The sequence below is a fragment of the Brachionichthys hirsutus genome, chromosome 13, assembly GCF_040956055.1.
Source record: "Brachionichthys hirsutus isolate HB-005 chromosome 13, CSIRO-AGI_Bhir_v1, whole genome shotgun sequence".
Taxonomy (NCBI): domain Eukaryota; kingdom Metazoa; phylum Chordata; class Actinopteri; order Lophiiformes; family Brachionichthyidae; genus Brachionichthys; species Brachionichthys hirsutus.
In genome coordinates this window covers 12,130,639-12,147,432 of record NC_090909.1, presented here as the reverse complement: position 1 = coordinate 12,147,432, position 16,794 = coordinate 12,130,639, and the positions used below count along the sequence as shown (strand labels likewise).

Here is a 16,794-nt window from a genome sequence, read left to right as displayed (position 1 = left end):
TACATCTGAGAACCTCTGACAAGCACACACAAACACACGGCAGGTTTCAGCAGTGTGTTTGTGTTGTAGTGGCTCAAAAGCCCATTGAGGGGCCCCCATTGAGGGCTTCTAGGATTATAAATGAGGCAGTAGGAGTGAAGGTCAGACGTTTTGGAGACAAGGTCAGAGAGACCAGACTTTGATGGGTTGGACATGTCCAGAGGAGAGACAGGGACTATATCGGTAGAAGGATGCTGAGGATGGAACTGCCAGGGAACAGGACTAGAGGACGACCCAGGAGAAGAGACATGGACGTAGTGAGGGAGGACATGAGAGTGGCTGGTCTTGGGGAGGACGATGCAAAGGACAGGGTGAAGTGGAGACGGTTCGGTTGCTGTGGCGACCCATCACGGGATTCACGGGACAAGAAGACAAAGAAGCCCATCTCACACATCACACACCCTCCGAGATAGGCCTCACCAGTAGAATAAAGATGCCAACTGCTGCAAAGACTCATTTTGTCTCCACTCTTTCATCCAACAGGAAGAGCCATACGTGATGTTCAAGAAATCGGACAAGCCGCTGTATGGGAACGACCGCTTTGAGGGCTACTGCATAGACCTGCTGAGAGAGCTGGCCAACCTACTGGGCTTCACGTACGAGGTCCGACTCGTGGAGGATGGGAAATACGGGGCCCAGGATGAGAGCACGGACCAGTGGAATGGCATGGTCAAGGAGCTAATGGACCATGTGAGTTCCCATTACTAAATTAACACAATCACAAAGAGAAGACTTTCAAGTCAAGTTGAGTTTATTTGTCAGATGCAGGATGGCAGTGAAGTGCTGTTGGACATGCGCCCAAGGTGGTGTAATACCCATAAGAAGCACCATGACAAGCATGAAGAACATCAGTACAAGTATAACCAAATACTGAAAACAACCATTCATTAATGCCAGGTGTGGCCGCTGTTGGGTAGGCATCGTATCAATAGTAGGGAGGTAGCATCATTTGTACTGAACCAAGTACAGGAAAGAGTGACAGTTTAAGAATGGAGGACAAAAATGTTTTTAACCGGTTACTGCTGCTCTGAGAGGGAAGACAAAGGAAATGAACAGAAGAGTGTTTGAGAGGACAGAGATGCTACGAAAGCCCGCATTCCCCTATAGAGCCTATTAAAACACACACACAGCAGTCTGTTCACAGTGTACATCACAACAAGCACTCGCTGAGGATAAACGGCAGGGGCACGGCCGGTTGTCAACATCTGAGCCCATTAGAAGAAGCACCACACAGGGCCAAGCCCCCCTCTAGTCCCGCTGCTCTGGACAGGCTGCCACAACAGAGCGTCTGGCGTTCAGTAGCTCAGGCTCCTCGTCCTTGTGAGATGATGCCCAGTTTCTGCACCGGGTCAGGCAGACGGTGTTTGCACCAGACTAGCACAGAGAAAAGCGAATTCAGTGAAGTAATGTCTGGTCTTTCTAATGCCGAGTGGAGCTAACACTTCCAGGTGTGTTTATGCAGCGGGCTCGTTTGGGCAAATTAAATTTTTGTGTCCTAGCATTGAACAATGAGCTCAGTTAAGTTAGTCTCCAGTGAGTGAGCTTTACGGCTCCCTTCCCTCAGCGCAGTAAAAAAAACAGTGATAGGAAATTTTCATCCTTTCTCGGAACGCAACAATTTATAAATCATGACAACTGATTCAGCAAGATGGTGCTATTGTCGGTTTGTGTTGTCTGGTTTGTGGAAATATTGCTGGAACTAAATTTTGCAATGATTGAAGGCCAACTGCTTGAAACTAAAGAGCAAGTAGAAAATGAACGGCAAAAAGGGGATGACCAATGAAGAATTATTTTGAAAGCAGAGATTATGTAAAAAGAAAAATGCAGGATTGTTTTCTTTAAAAGTTTAATACATGGGTCTTATATTATATGCAAATTGTCTACTATGCATGTCTCATCATATTTGTTTGTTTCTGTGGTCCAACATTTGCAAATCAAATAGCGAGTCACTGAGCTGGCGTCTCATCCGGGGTGTACCTCGCCTCTCGCCCGATGTCAGCTGGGATAGACTCCAGCAACACCTGCGACCAGTGTTCTGGATAAGTGGCCGAAGATGAGACAGTTACCGTAGTCTCGTCGAGACTCATTCAGTGCCATTGTCAATTGGAATCCAACCTTTAGGTTTTTTTTGACCGGCGGGGCTTTGGACGGTCTTAAATATCGGACTTCTAAAATACTGTAGTGACGAGGGGCAGCACGGTGGCACAGTGATAGCGCTGTTGCCTCACGGCAAGAAAGTCGGAGGTTGAAAGTCGAAGGTCTTCGTGGGTTCTCTCCGGGTTCTCCGGAAATGGTGAATTAGTTACGCTACATTGTCCATAGGATTGTCGGTGATCATGAGAAATGATCACAAGATCAAGGAGAGAATGAATAGATTCGGTCAGAGGTTCGAATCCCCCCCCCCCCCCAACCCCACCACCCACTGCAAACATTTTTATGTTCTTAAAAAGGGTTTTAAGAACAGTTCAGTGTATACATATTCATAGAACACAATATGCAGGTCTTGAAATATTGGTCAAAACGCTCAAAAACGGCCCAATAAACGATTTAAAGACGACCGGACGAACAAAGTGAGTTGTTTGTTTAACCTAGACATTGTTCTTTATTAGTCCCTTGAAGCATGAGCAGCCTTTCCTAAATGAGGCTACACTCGATGGGCTTTAAATGCATTGCTCAGTACCGAGGGACAGACTCTGTACTGTGTAGACTAGAGACTGTTTTTTTGATTGTCTCTGTCCAACTGTCTCCGGAGCACTTGACTTATAGCTTCTCTCTCTGCCTTTTCTATTTGCTGTTGACAGAGAGCTGATCTGGCCGTGGCTCCCCTCGCCATCACGTATGTGCGGGAGAAGGTCATTGACTTCTCCAAGCCCTTCATGACGCTGGGTATAAGTATCCTCTACCGCAAGCCCAACGGGACCGACCCTGGGGTCTTCTCCTTCCTCAACCCCCTCTCGCCTGATATCTGGATGTATATTCTGCTGGCTTACTTGGGTGTCAGTTGTGTGCTGTTTGTCATAGCCAGGTAACATGCCACTTCAAATGTTCGCGCAGTCAGACACATGCTTAGTCGCCATCGCAACAGGCTCGTCTCTGTAATCATAGGATCTGTATTGTGAGCACACTGACGGGGTAAACGCTTCCCCATCAGTGACTAGGCTGGCACTGATGTATCAAAGCTCAGACTCAACACCACGGCTGTGGGACGTGATGAAATACTACATGGATTTTTGCCATCGTCACAAATTCATGAAGAATTAATGTATTTGTCAAATATCTGAAATATCCTCTGTTTTGGGCACAAAGCCTTCCGATCCACGAGTTTTCCCAGCACAACGCAAATGTTGAGATGCTACAAGATGGAGTGAGGGATCCCCAAAGCGTCTGGGATTCATCCAGTTAAAGCCATAAATGTTTGTTTTTCTACATTGGTCAAAACGCTTCATAAAGTAGCTGTGGAGGGATTTGCTTTAAAGCAGGAAGTGAACTGGAGTTCCTCCACCCGGTCTTCCTTCCTGAGACTTTGGGATGCTGCATGTTGGAGGGCTTGCTCTAATCTTTTATACTGGCACGTTTCCACTGGAAGTAGATTCCAGTAGATTTACCTTCTGCATTCATGGAGGATGCCTGCAGGGATCTTGGTGAAATGGAATGTCGTGCCTTGGCAACGGCAGCAGGTTGAGTATCTTGGCTGCTCGGTTACTCCAGGCCTCCTTTTACTACATCGGCACCAGTAAAAAAAAAAAGCCCAGGAGGTATAGCCTTCTGAAGGAAGGAGAGGAGTCAGTCCTGTTAGAGACTGAGAGTTGCATGAACGTAACCCAGAGAGTGACTGGTCATCCACTCAGGTGTGTGTTGTGACCTCAACCCTCACCAGCACCACCTCCCAGTCCGTCCCGGTCCCTCGTGGTCCCCGGTGTCTCGGTGTCAAGTCTTCTCTTTACTCTCGTTTCTTCACTTGCTTCAAACATCAGCGGTTCAGAGGTTGTCTTTTTCTCCTGCAGATATTAAAGAGCAGGTTTGTCACTTCAGCAGGTTAGACAAAGTCCAAAGTCTTTCTCATTATATTCTTTGTTTTGGATGTTAGATTTACGCTCTTAAAAAAAGAAATCAACCCATGACTTCATTCTTTTTGAAAAAATAAAAGCCAGCAAGTAGCTCCTGCGGAGTTAGCATGTTGCTTTCACTGTGTTTTGTGTTAGCACATCTGGAGACATCTGGAGTTTCCCTATATGGCATTTTACAGCATCTACTTGAACTTCTTCTGCTTGTGGCAGTTTTCTGAAGCATGGTGAAGAAAAAAAAAAACCCAGAAAGAAAAGTGCATGTTACCTGTAGAGGTTCCGTAAGACGTTGTTCTCTTGGAGCCACGACGTGAGAGTTTTACGATTAAAACACTTGTTCCAATGTTACTGGCAATACGATTGCACAAGAAACAAAAAGCGGCAACTGTCATCTAAGTTGGCTCAGAATATGCACCTATCTGTGTTTAATCTCACAATAATTAGGCCTTTTTGGTAAATGTTTAGATCCCCCCCCTCACTTTTTTCCATCTTTTCCCACCCTGGATGCAGCAAATGCATGCTGGGCTGCAGTTGCGTGGGTTTTCTTCTTCTTTAGAACGTGGTGCACGACAGCCCCACATAATTACATGTGATTTTGGAAGGCATTTTAGATGTTTAGTGTGTGAAGAGAAAATATGGAGCTCACGTTCCTTCTCCATGTCAGAGTCTTAATCGCATCTATGTTAATAACGTAGAGTGAGGCATGGCTTGACTCACTTTCTTCCCTTGTGCTGTGTGAGCAGGAACGATAGCCGGGATTGTTCTTTTCTCTGCCATTTATACTGGGGGAAATGACAGTGACAGATGCCCCAGAAATACAGTGGAAGCAGCTGAGAATGCAAACTGAACAGAATATTAAACACGCCGATTGGTGTTTACTGGCCTGACAAGCAGCTTCTATAAATAAAGCTGTTTCTCACCTCACATCCTTTATGGATATGGTCTCCATTTAAACCATCACAGATTTCTACCACAGCCTTGAGTCAGTTCATGTATTTATATGCATGAGACAAATGAACTACTCAAGTTAATCCAAATGCTCCATATAAGAAACGTTAAACGGTCACAAACTGCACAGAAGTTACGGAAAGATATGAACTTTGTGCATCCATGTTGTCGGGGTCACCTCGCTCAGCAGTGCTCAATGAGCTGCGCCTTTCTAGACGTTGTATCTGTATGTAAGTGTGTAACTTGTGTACTTGTGCTTGTAATGGCGTGAATGACAGCCCATGCTAGAGACAGACACTGGTAGGTAGGACAGGTTCTTTCTACCAGGTGTAGACCACCACCACATGTACAGTTAGTGATTTAACTGTTACCAAGCATGACTGCCGAGATCCGGGGTCGGCAACCCGCGGCTCCAGAGCCGCATGCAGCTCTTTAGCGCACCCTAGCGGCTCCCTGGAGCATTTTCAAAAATGTATGAAAATGCAAAAGTTAGAGGGGAGTATATTTTTGCCTTTAATATGGTTTCTGTCAGAGATCAAACATGACACAAACGTTCTTAACATGTTCTAATGCTCTAAAAATGTGTATAATAAATGTTAAATTTGGGGGGCTTCTCTGGGGAAGCAGGGAAGTCAACCGCTTCCCCAGCTCAAGTCCCAGCTCTGGTGGAATGTGGAGTGTGGGCTGGTGACTGGAGAGGGGCCTTCAGAGCACTGCCGAGGTGCCCTCGAGCAAGGCACCATCCCCGGCTCCAGGTGCTCCGATCATGGCGGCGCCTTCACCCTACTGCCTCTCCGTGTGCTGGGGCCCTTTGATGCATGTATTAGTGTGCGGTTGTTTCGAGGGGCCCGTTGTTCTAGGGTGAAAACACAATTTCTTTGTGTGTTTCATATAATGATCAATAAAAGCATTTCATTCATTTAAATTTCAGCATTTCGGTCAATGAAGATTTGCACCATAGCCTGCGACACACATTTCAGCGCGGCGCCGGGCAGGTGGCTGTTGTAAACAAGCCGGCAGGTGTGTCATGGGCCATCGATCCCAAAGGGAAAAAGAGAAAACATAACACGGTAATATTGTTGCTTTTGCAATACGGACAGGCAGAGAGAGAAACTAAACTTTATAAACTATAAACTGCGCTCCTTTATAGGGAGGGTCATTATCCACAATAGGGACTTCAGTCAGGGTGCAACAAACACTGTTGTTTGGGTGAAATGAAATGTTGCTGCTGACCACATTATGATGGCCAAGCGCATTAGTCAATCACTCAGCTACAGGTAGGATTCTGACATTGTATCAGTTGTAGGGAATTTCCGTATTAGATGGGATTCCACAACGTAATTACATGCCGACACCACTAGGAATGCATGACTGATTTTCATTGAACGTCTCACAACATTGGCGTCACACAACACAGATAAACATGGGCTTAGATTGGCTGGGGCAAAGTCCCGCCTTCAGGGGACGGGATGACGTGTGACAAAGCAGGAAGCGTCTTCATTCCACCATAGGGCTGGAATCCAGCGCTGATATCCGAACTAAGTGCACTGATCTGTGAATTATATAAATGTCTTAATCTTAACCCACATTCTCCTCATTGACTACGCACACACGAAGGAGAACAAAGAACCGGAAGAGGGGTTTAGAAATCCCTTACACAATACAGCCATATATCTTCACATAGTGTAGTGTACTGCAGGAAGAGACTGGACCAGCTGGTCAGGAGGTCCAGGGCTGCCCCCTGGTGTGTGTCCTAAAAGGTTTTATCTTATCATATCAGTATTCAGTACAGTACCACTATTATATATATTTTTTTATCCCAGAGTTCAATGGATCAAAGCTTCGACACATAAGTTGAGGTGTGGCAGCTTGATCTGTGTTACCCTCCATGCAGATATTGTGTATCCCTGAAGTTATCATAGAAATAGATAGAAAATGGCCATGGTTCCCTGCAGCCTCGTGGGTAGCACAGGTAGTGCATTTAGCAGGAGCTAACGTAGCATTGCCAGTTTCTCTCTCTATTTATTTGGCTGTGAGTTAGTGTTTTTGGATTATTGGACGTTCCAGCCAGTCCCTCCTCAGTATCTTTTTCACTGAGAGTTTTTTGTTGAGCACGATTAAAAGACGTATATTGATTTCTTGCCTCCGTCTCCGCATCCTAGGGTTTAGTACTTTTGCTAGTTCCTCACCAGGATGCAACAACTACAGTACTGCATAAGAAAGTCTGGAGAGGCAGAGAAGTATGTCAGAGTAGTTCAGGACATGTATGACAGCAGTGAAGTGTGCAGTAGGAGTAACAGGGGAGTTTAGTGTAGATGTGGGATGCACCATATGTGTGTAAATGAGAAAGCCCCAGGGGGGACAGTGAAGCTACAAGGAATAGACGTAAAGAAGGGAGAGGACTTCAGGTACCTCGGGTCAACAGAGCAGAGTGATGGAGAGAATGTGGAAAGGAGGTGAAGAATCGTGTGCAGGCAGGCTGGAACGGGGGGAGGAAAGTATCAGGTGTGCTCTGTGATAGGACGAAGGGACAGGTCTACAAGACAGTGGTGAGGACAGCCATGATGGACGGCTTAGAGACAGTGGTGAGGACAGCCATGATGGACGGCTTAGAGACAGTGGTGAGGACAGCCATGATGGACGGCTTAGAGACAGTGGTGAGGACAGCTATGATGGACGGCTTAGAGACAGTGGTGAGGACAGCCATGATGGACGGCTTAGAGACAGTGGTGAGGACAGCCATGATGGACGGCTTAGAGACAGTGGTGAGGACAGCCATGATGGACGGCTTAGAGACAGTGGTGAGGACAGCCATGATGGACGGCTTAGAGACAGTGGTGAGGACAGCTATGATGGACGGCTTAGAGACAGTGGTGAGGACAGCCATGATGGACGGCTTAGAGACAGTGGTGAGGACAGCCATGATGGACGGCTTAGAGACAGTGGTGAGGACAGCCATGATGGATGGCTTAGAGACAGTGGTGAGGACAGCTATAATGGACGGCTTAGAGACAGTGTTTCTGAGGAAAAGACAGGAGGCGGAGCTAGAAGTGGAGGAGATGAAGATGCTGAGGTTCTCCTTGGGAGTGTCCAGGTTGGACAGGATTAGACATGAGACAATCAGAGGGACAGTGAAGGTTAGATGTTTTGGAGACAAGGTCAGAGAGACAAGACTTTGATGGTTTGGACATGTCCAGAGGAGAGACAGGGACTGTCTCGGTAGAAGGATGCTGAGGACGGAACTGCCAGGGAACAGGACTAGAGGACGACCCAGGAGAAGAGACATGGACGTAGTGAGGGAGGACATGAGAGTGGCTGGTGGTGGGGAGGACGATGCAAAGGACAGGGTGAAGAGGAGAAGGTTGGGTTGCTGTGGCGACCCCTCACAAGACAAGCCAAAAGTACAGTAATAGTTCCCTGCTTCTCCAGCACAAAGCAAATCAGGTCAGGATGCTTAATTGTAGGCCAATCAACCTTTACTAATGTAATGTTGTATTTAATATGAATAAATGACCATTTATCTGCTTGAGAAGTGCGTCTACATGGGCGGGGGGCCTGGACTGGTGTGGGCATGACGGGCTGCTGAATATTAATGCTCATTCAAGATTATAAAGATTATTCATTCTTTTCTTGGCTGACATTGATGAAATTACAGAGGGAATTACCATTGATGAGAACTCCCATGTCAGGAGAGCAATACAAGTGCTGTGAATTCTAGCCCGCTTTCCAAGTACTGCATGTTATTAGAAATTAAAAGCACATCAAGGAAATCAGAGTTGTCCTTTTTGAATCTCTAATTTGACGGATGAAGGAAACTCGCCGGAAGTGATGCTGTTGGTTTAGGAAGTGTGTCTCGTCTCCGGATGTGATTAACAGACCTTTGTTTTTCTCTCCTGTGTCCCCAGGTCAACAACGAACAATGGTCCTATTTCATTGCTATCCTCTTGTGTCTCTGTGCCACTGCAGTGATGTACACATGTGTGCTCTCTGTTACTTACCACAGGTTTAGCCCCTACGAGTGGTATAACCCCCACCCTTGCAATCCGGACTCGGATGTAGTGGAAAATAATTTCACCCTGCTAAATAGTTTCTGGTTCGGAGTTGGAGCTCTCATGCAACAAGGTAGACGCCTCTGCCTGCCCCCCCCTTTTATTCTAGCAGTCCCACTATTTTGCTGGGGGCAAACCTTGCTCTTTGACGAGGCACTTGACCATGCATGGGGGCCTCTGTGCATGATGTTTCACTGGTATGGTCCTTTCGGACGGATTGATCAGGATTTGAGTGGCACAATGAATGAATCAGCACTGCTCCTGCATGACCCCTAACTCGTCCCCGACTTCCCTCCCCTCCCATAGAAACTGATTTCGAGCCACCGGAGCAGGTAAGTGCCTCCAGAGCAAATGGTTGAATGAGAGAGTGAACTTCTCCTGTCTAACCAATGCCACATCTTCTTAACTTTAAGGCATATTTAGACTAAAACCAAACTGATAATAAGGGAATGTTACTGCTGAGTTCAGGGACTCCACTGTGCACGATACTATAGGAGAGATGCTACATATCTAAATAAGGATTACTTCAAAATTAGAACATTTAGGGTGTGCCATAGCATCAGAACAACACAAAACAGCCCACGCAGAGCCAGCTGACAGGGAGCACCGTTTTTAAACGATCAGCAGAGTACAGTGAAGTCTTGTTGTTGTACATGTTCAGGTGTAGAATATCTATTTTATAGCTGTATTGCAAGATTATATTACAATACAATCTATTGAATAAGCCACAGACTTAGAGAGTACCAATGCATTGTCTATTCATGAGCTGGTATCAACAGAGCCAGCCTATTTGCAGGTATGGAGGCAGTCAGCCGAGGCAGTAATGCCCAGCACTACAGTATCTGCCCACATTGATTCTTCATGTCTCAGTGAGACTTGCATTAACAGCTGGGTGGAGGGTGAAAGCTCAGATACACTTTTCTCTCCGGCTGAGCAACTTAAAACAAGATGATGCCTGACATGATACAACAAGTGTGCAGATTAGGTTCCTCCTTCGGTCCAGAGACATGCCAACATTTTCAAAGCTTTAGTTAGATGCAGTTCAAAACCTATTCATTGATGGTTGTCTGCATGATTATTTGCACTGCATGCTCATATCTCCATATCTCTATTTATAGATCATGCAATAGCAAATGGATTAAGTACGCAGGATGTAACATAAAAACACAACAACTACGAGATAGATTCAAGAGCAGAAGCTGGTTCAGTTTGAGATGTGCAGGGTTTGCCAGTTTGGAAGATGTGGCTGAGGACCAGGAGTCCCATGGGTTTAGACTGGACACACTGTCTTAGCAGAACTCTGAGAGGCTCCCCTGCCCGGCAGCTTGTCCCGCCCCCCAGAAAACAGTGGGACGTGCTGTTTGGTCATACGTTACCTTGGGTACATGACAGTCAGCCCCAACCAGGCTCTGGCAGCTCTTTTCTTTTCTTTTTTTGAGGGTTTCTCGGGTGGATCAGGGTAAAAAGGATTTAGCTGATGTGTTCCGCTTTTGAAGACTTCATCTGATGGTCAGTCACGGTTCAATACAGAATCTACCGCTAAAAGTACTGGGGGAAACCATTTCTGTTTGTGTGTGCTTATCCTGGTTCTGGGCTTTGATTTGATGAATGGGCAAAGTGGTTGGCTGGTGGCCATGCAAGGTCACTGAGACATGGGGGGCATGGGGCAAATGGCGCTTGGACCAAAGTTAAAATTAAAATGTATTTACCTAACACCATTTATTAATTGAACAAATTGCTGAACGTGGTTCAAATAGCAAATGCGATAATTACAATAAACATAACAACTGTAAAGAAATGGCTCAATCAACTTTAAGGCCAAGTTAAAATGATGTCAGGCTCAGATGGCTGAAAACCCAGTGGGAAACGATGGCCTTCCGCTGTAACTTAAATACATCGCAGGAGTGTGAAGATCTGATGTGAACGGCAAACTGTTCCAGAGATTGGGAGCAGCTGCTCCAAAAGCTGGGTCGGGCTTAGGGGCATCAGGAACATCTGGTTGACCTCAGTGCTATAATTTGTGAATGAATCTATAAACGGTCTGTTGAGTAAAAAGGAGCAAGTCCCTTTAAATCAGGGGTGTCAAACTAATTTTCTCCAAGGGCCACATTTGCATTATGTTTGCCCTCCAAAGTCCAAATGTGAACTGTAACACAGTAAACATGTAACTAAATGTAATTTAATGTAAAATAAATGTAACTACTCCTTAACATACTGTTAAATAACTATTTATTACCCTCGCCGAAGAGGAGGCGAGGGTATTGCAATTGGGTACGTTTGTCTGTTTGTTTGTCTGTCCGAGCGCATAACTCAAAAACTAGTAACCCAATCCACTTGAAATATTTACACAAGCAAGGTTCTGTCCGTGGCTCGGTCCTCCCCGAGAATGGCGTTGATCCGGATCTGGATCCAGATTCTAGAATTATTTTTACATCTGGAATTGTGCCTGTGCTGTAAACTGCCACTTTAAGAGGGAGGGACACAAATGGCATGATGGGAAAAAGAGTCCAGAAGGAGTCTTGTAGTACGTTCCGGAGCAGCAAGCTAGTGCAGGTTTGGTCCCGCTGATCCGGAAGCCCTGTTTACTGTCTCACAAGATCCAATAGTCTTTTGGAGGCGAGGGTCTGCAATCTCTGATTGTCGTTTTCTAGTTTTTTATGTAATTCTTTAGCCGCCACAGTAATTACGATGAAATATTCAGTTTTGATATCACTTTTTTAAAAGGTTGTAACTTACAAATTGTTAGAGATAAAGCCATACTGTAAATGAGAAAAATCATAAGTATGGACCAAAGTTTGTGATGGGAATAAATTAATACATCTAATAATGTGGAAAGGTTTCATTCAAATGCAATCATCACGCAGGAAGAAAGATAATCCATATGTAGCCGACTATCTATGGAGCTGTCCAGTGCTGATCCTGATCTCCATATGTAGCTGGCTACATGTGTAGCTGTCCAGTGCTGAAGTTCACCTTCAGGATCAGCACTGGACAGCTCTATATGTCGCCGGGCTCTAAAACCACTGGCGGTGTGGGGATCTCTGCTCTGAAACAGCTGGCAGTGAATGAGTTAACAGTATGGTTTTGTGTCCAGTATTCTTCATTAGTCAATGATGTAAAATCCTTAAAATCCAGCACAAACATGTTAAACCCACGACCAGTATTAGGGTCATGTGGACAGGCTTTCTCTTTTTAGATAAAGTCAAGTTAAAAGTCCAGCAGCTGCATTTTGAAGTAACTGGAAATTATGACTTGAAGACTGATTTAAGCCCACATAAAGGTTCTTCCAATAATTAAGTCTGGAGGTGATGCAATCATGAATAACAAAAAGCCCAGCTTGGGCCTTGTTCTTTGATTGAAACTAAACTACTCTGTTTCTCAGGTTTAAAGGAACCGTCAGAACCCGACAGGATTCTTAGATCGTTGGCTGAATGAAGCTAAAGGACCTCCTAGATCATCAGAACATCCAGTAGCTCAGAATTTCTAAGAAGGACAAACTCAGTCTTACTTTTACTGAAATGAAGAAAATTTGGTTTGATCCATTTTTCTTCCTTTTAAGAGTCAAAGTTTCTGTGATTCCGATTGTTCATTCAGAGCAATCTGAATGGCAGAATTACATCAATGAAAAGGAAAATTGTATTTTAGATTTGGATCCCAAGGACTGCATTTAAGGTGAAAAGAGGATTTGGGCCCAAAATGGAGTCTTGAGGGACAGAAGGTCCCACACAGTTGTTTTGCCCCAGAGTCCAAGTCATTTTAATTTGAACCAATACCGAGTCCCGCTTAGATACTTCTATAATACATAAAACATTTTTTAAAGACGAGTGAGGAAATGGATACAGGATGTCCCTTATTTTATCATCTTATTTAAACATTTAGCTCTTAAACAGAGCACTTTCTATCGGACTACGTGTTAATCCATCTCAAGCTTGCTAAACCTGTAGCAAGAACGACTAAGATCTGGATGAGTGAGGCTGTTGAGGATCTCCCCTTGTGTGGAGATGACAGACTGGGATGTATTTAGGGCTGCTACAGATAATCTAGACAAGTACACGGACACTGTGACCTCATGCATCAGCTACAACGAGGAGCGCATTGTACCAACGCGCACCAGGGTGAGTTACGTTAACGACAAGCCCTGGTTCACCTCGAAGCTCAGCTAGATTAGACGAGAGAAAAAGGAAGCAGAGGAGCGGAGATAGGGTCAGCTATAAGGAGGTGAAGTACAGGTTTAGCAGGGAGCTGAAGAATGCTGAATCACCAGACTACAGCAGCAGTTCTCGTCTAACAACCCTGCAGCAGTATGGGGGGCGCCTGAGGGCCATTACCAACTACAAGCCCAAAGCCCCTCAAGCTCTGAATGACCTGCAGCTTGCTCAGCGTTTAAATATGCACTACTGCCACTTTGATTGAGGGCTACCTCCATACCCCCATAACCTCCATAACTCAAGTTGCCACCCCAGATGTTGGTGCAGTTCTACACCTCCATCGTTGAGTCCGTCCTCAAATATATTCATCATCATCACCTCCTCCATCACCGTGTGGTACGTCCCTGGTGGACACCACCAGGGACAGACACAGAGTGCAGCGCATTGTACGTACTGCGGAGAAGGTGATCAGCTGCAAGCTGCCATCTCTCCAGGACCTGTATGTCTCCAGGACTCGGAGGCGTGCAGGTCGGATCACAGCCGACCCTTCTCACCCTGGACACTGACTCGTTGACACTCTCCCCTCGGGCAGGAGGCTACGGTCCATCCGGACCATCTTCTTCCCCTCGGCTGTAAAACTCATGAACGCTTAATAATTGTGAATCGGACCCATGAACAATCAATAATTCTGTCTCATGAACATTTTACAACCGGAAACTTGCACTGTTCTATTTGCACTGCGTGATTATATTAGTTTACTGGTGCTAATACACATCTGTGGATCCACTCCTGATGCTGCTGTTTGTGATGGATGTTTTCTGTAGCTTAGTCTATTTTAGGGCGTACACTACAGCCTAGCACTGTAGCTAGCATCTATTATTGTGATTACTGTTACACGACTTCACCGAGAAAAATTCCTAGTCTGTGAGCCCTCATTGACAATGGCAATAAACTGATTCTGTGGTGTAGCTTGAACATTCAAGTAATAAATAAAATACTTTTTTCACTTTGGATTTGGACTAGTGCAACAGGAAATATACGAATACGAATATTTAAAATAAAACGAACAGCACCTCAATCGCCAGATTTTTGTCCTCCACTTCAGAATACTTAAACAGTGCAGACATACTCGCACGACTAGCTTCAAGCTGCTTCCGTGTTTAGCCAGCATTCAACCACAGGAAGTGATGTCATGCTGTACGCGCTGCACTTTCTGTTGGAGTAGAGGTCTCACTCTGTGTAACAGCGTAACTCCAGATCTGACAAAAGGTAATGACAATAACGATGCATATATATCCGAGTCGTGATTGGGAGCTAACATCAAATTCCGATCAAGTCTGCAAGCGTGCGATTGGGCCCTATTTCCGATCACGTGATCGGTTTGGGACGCCCCTAGATGTAACGGATGCTGATGGTTTTGAAACTGCATGTCTAGCGTAGTTTTCTCACTGTAAAACTGCAAGTACTATCAACATCCTTGCTCTACTTGTTCAGCCTGTGGACATGCTAGTAGCTAGCACAGCATATATATACAATCCATTAGATATAGTTGGTTAGTGAAGCAGTGGGCGAGGAATGCAGCCCTCCATCTTCCCTACCATTTTACAGTCAACCAGTGGGGGGCTGGACCTGCAGTAGCTGCCTGCTCTCTGATGCAGTCATCTCACTCCAGGGGCTGTGGAAAGAGACAAAGTTGAATAAAAAGTGAGAGTGCACATTGAGGGTTTACATACGGAGTGGAGTGTAGAGTTCTTAACCTCCTAACACTCTGACTCCTTATCAGATTTCCCACAAACTTCAAGCTCGACTGTGAACGACTTGTAACTGTGAGATTACACCTCAGAAAACTTTACAAGTGGTTCTCATGAACAAAAAGCAGAACAGAACATAAACAGTCAGACGCACCTCAGACTTAACAGCAATGACCAAGTGCAGCCATAAGCCCACCCACTTTGCCCACTTTATGTGTGTGTTGTTGGTGTGAGATCCAGAGGCCTAGCATGGCCTGGGTGCTGCCCCCTCCCTACCATACTATTGAAGCACGCCTAACCTCCTCCTCTGCTACTCTCATTTAGGATCTGAGCTCATGCCGAAAGCCCTCTCCACCAGAATTGTTGGAGGAATCTGGTGGTTTTTCACGCTCATCATCATCTCTTCATACACGGCAAACCTAGCTGCCTTCCTCACCGTGGAGAGGATGGAGTCCCCCATCGACTCTGCTGATGACCTGGCCAAACAGACGAAGATAGAATATGGAGTGGTTGAGGATGGTTCCACCATGACCTTCTTCAAGGTTGGTCGTAATGGGATATTACTGAATGAGTCGTTAGTCTTCAGTGATATTACATTTCATGCATTTTGTATTTATTTTTCTGTCCCTGGCTTTAATTTGAAGTTCAGGCAGGACCAGGCAATTTACTTTCCACAATGTAAGTGGTGGCTTTCCTGTAGGCTTGATGTTTTTTTCCTTGTAGCCCAAGGATTTAGATTAAAATCATCCTGTCACCAGAGACTAATGGACAAAAACAAACTCTTCTGTCATAGTGTGGCTTGTTTTATACGTTTTTATTTCTATTTATTGATATATTTACTTAAACGCAGCCTCATGGGTAGCATGGGTAGTGCGGTTAGTAGGAGCTAATGCAGCATTTCCAGTTTCTCCCTTGAGTCGGTCCAAAGCCCAGAAAATTGGCAAAGAGGATGGAAAATTAATTTTTCAGAAATTAATGAATGAGGAACATGAGCGAGAACAAAGGGTAGTAGAGGCACATGTTGTGAACCAGGAAGTGATAAAGATTAGCATGAGTGAAGTTAGAAAGGCAATGAAGAAGATGAAGAATGGGAAGGCAGTTGGCCCGAAAGTCATACCTGTGAAATATCTGTGACAGTCTTTGGTCACAATAGCAAACTGTTGCAGCAGAACAGCGTCCGTCATTTCTGTCTTAAACAGCTCTCTAAGAAATGGGAGCAAAAGGGAGAGACTCACATGGTGCGATGATACGCAAATAATCTCAGGACAGAATAAAAATGCTCTGAATCATCCATTCATCCATCTTCAAAAAGATTATCCAGGGTAGAGTCGCGGGGGCAGCAGCCTAAGCAGGGAAGCCCAGACTTCGCTCTCCCCGACCGCTTCTTCCAGCTCTTCCGGGGGGGTCCCAACGCATCCCCAGGCCAGCAGAGAGACATAGTCTCTCCAGCGTGTCCTGGGTCTTCCCCGTGGTCTCCTCCCGGGGACGCGCAATTGATGAATGAGGAAGATGAGAGAGAACAAAGGGAAGTAGATGAACCTGTTGTGGACCAGGAAGTGACAAAGTTTAGCAAGAGTAAAGTTAGAAAGGCGAGGATGAAGAATGGGAAGGCAGTTGCCAGATTACATACCTGTGGAGGTATAGAAGTGTCTAGGACAGGTAGCTGTAGAGTTTTTAACGGTGTTGTTTAATACAATCTGAGAGGGGAAGAAGATGCCAGAGAAATGGAGGAGAAGTGTGATGGTGACTATTTTCAAGAAGAAGGGAGACATACAGACAGAGTTGTGGAAACTAT

At 45.4% G+C, this 16,794-nt stretch overlaps 1 protein-coding gene across 1 annotated transcript in view; it reads left to right on the top strand.

Annotated features, from left to right (window-relative positions):
- grik2 (glutamate receptor, ionotropic, kainate 2) overlaps window positions 1–16,794 on the top strand; it is a 91,530-nt gene that overhangs the window by 54,169 nt on the left and 20,567 nt on the right. Inside the window, exons 10-13 of the mRNA XM_068747638.1 lie at window positions 523–729; window positions 2,841–3,064; window positions 9,055–9,173; window positions 15,324–15,541. Of these exons, the coding sequence (XP_068603739.1) occupies window positions 523–729; window positions 2,841–3,064; window positions 9,055–9,173; window positions 15,324–15,541 (768 nt within the window). The remainder of the gene's footprint in view (window positions 1–522; window positions 730–2,840; window positions 3,065–9,054; window positions 9,174–15,323; window positions 15,542–16,794) is intronic.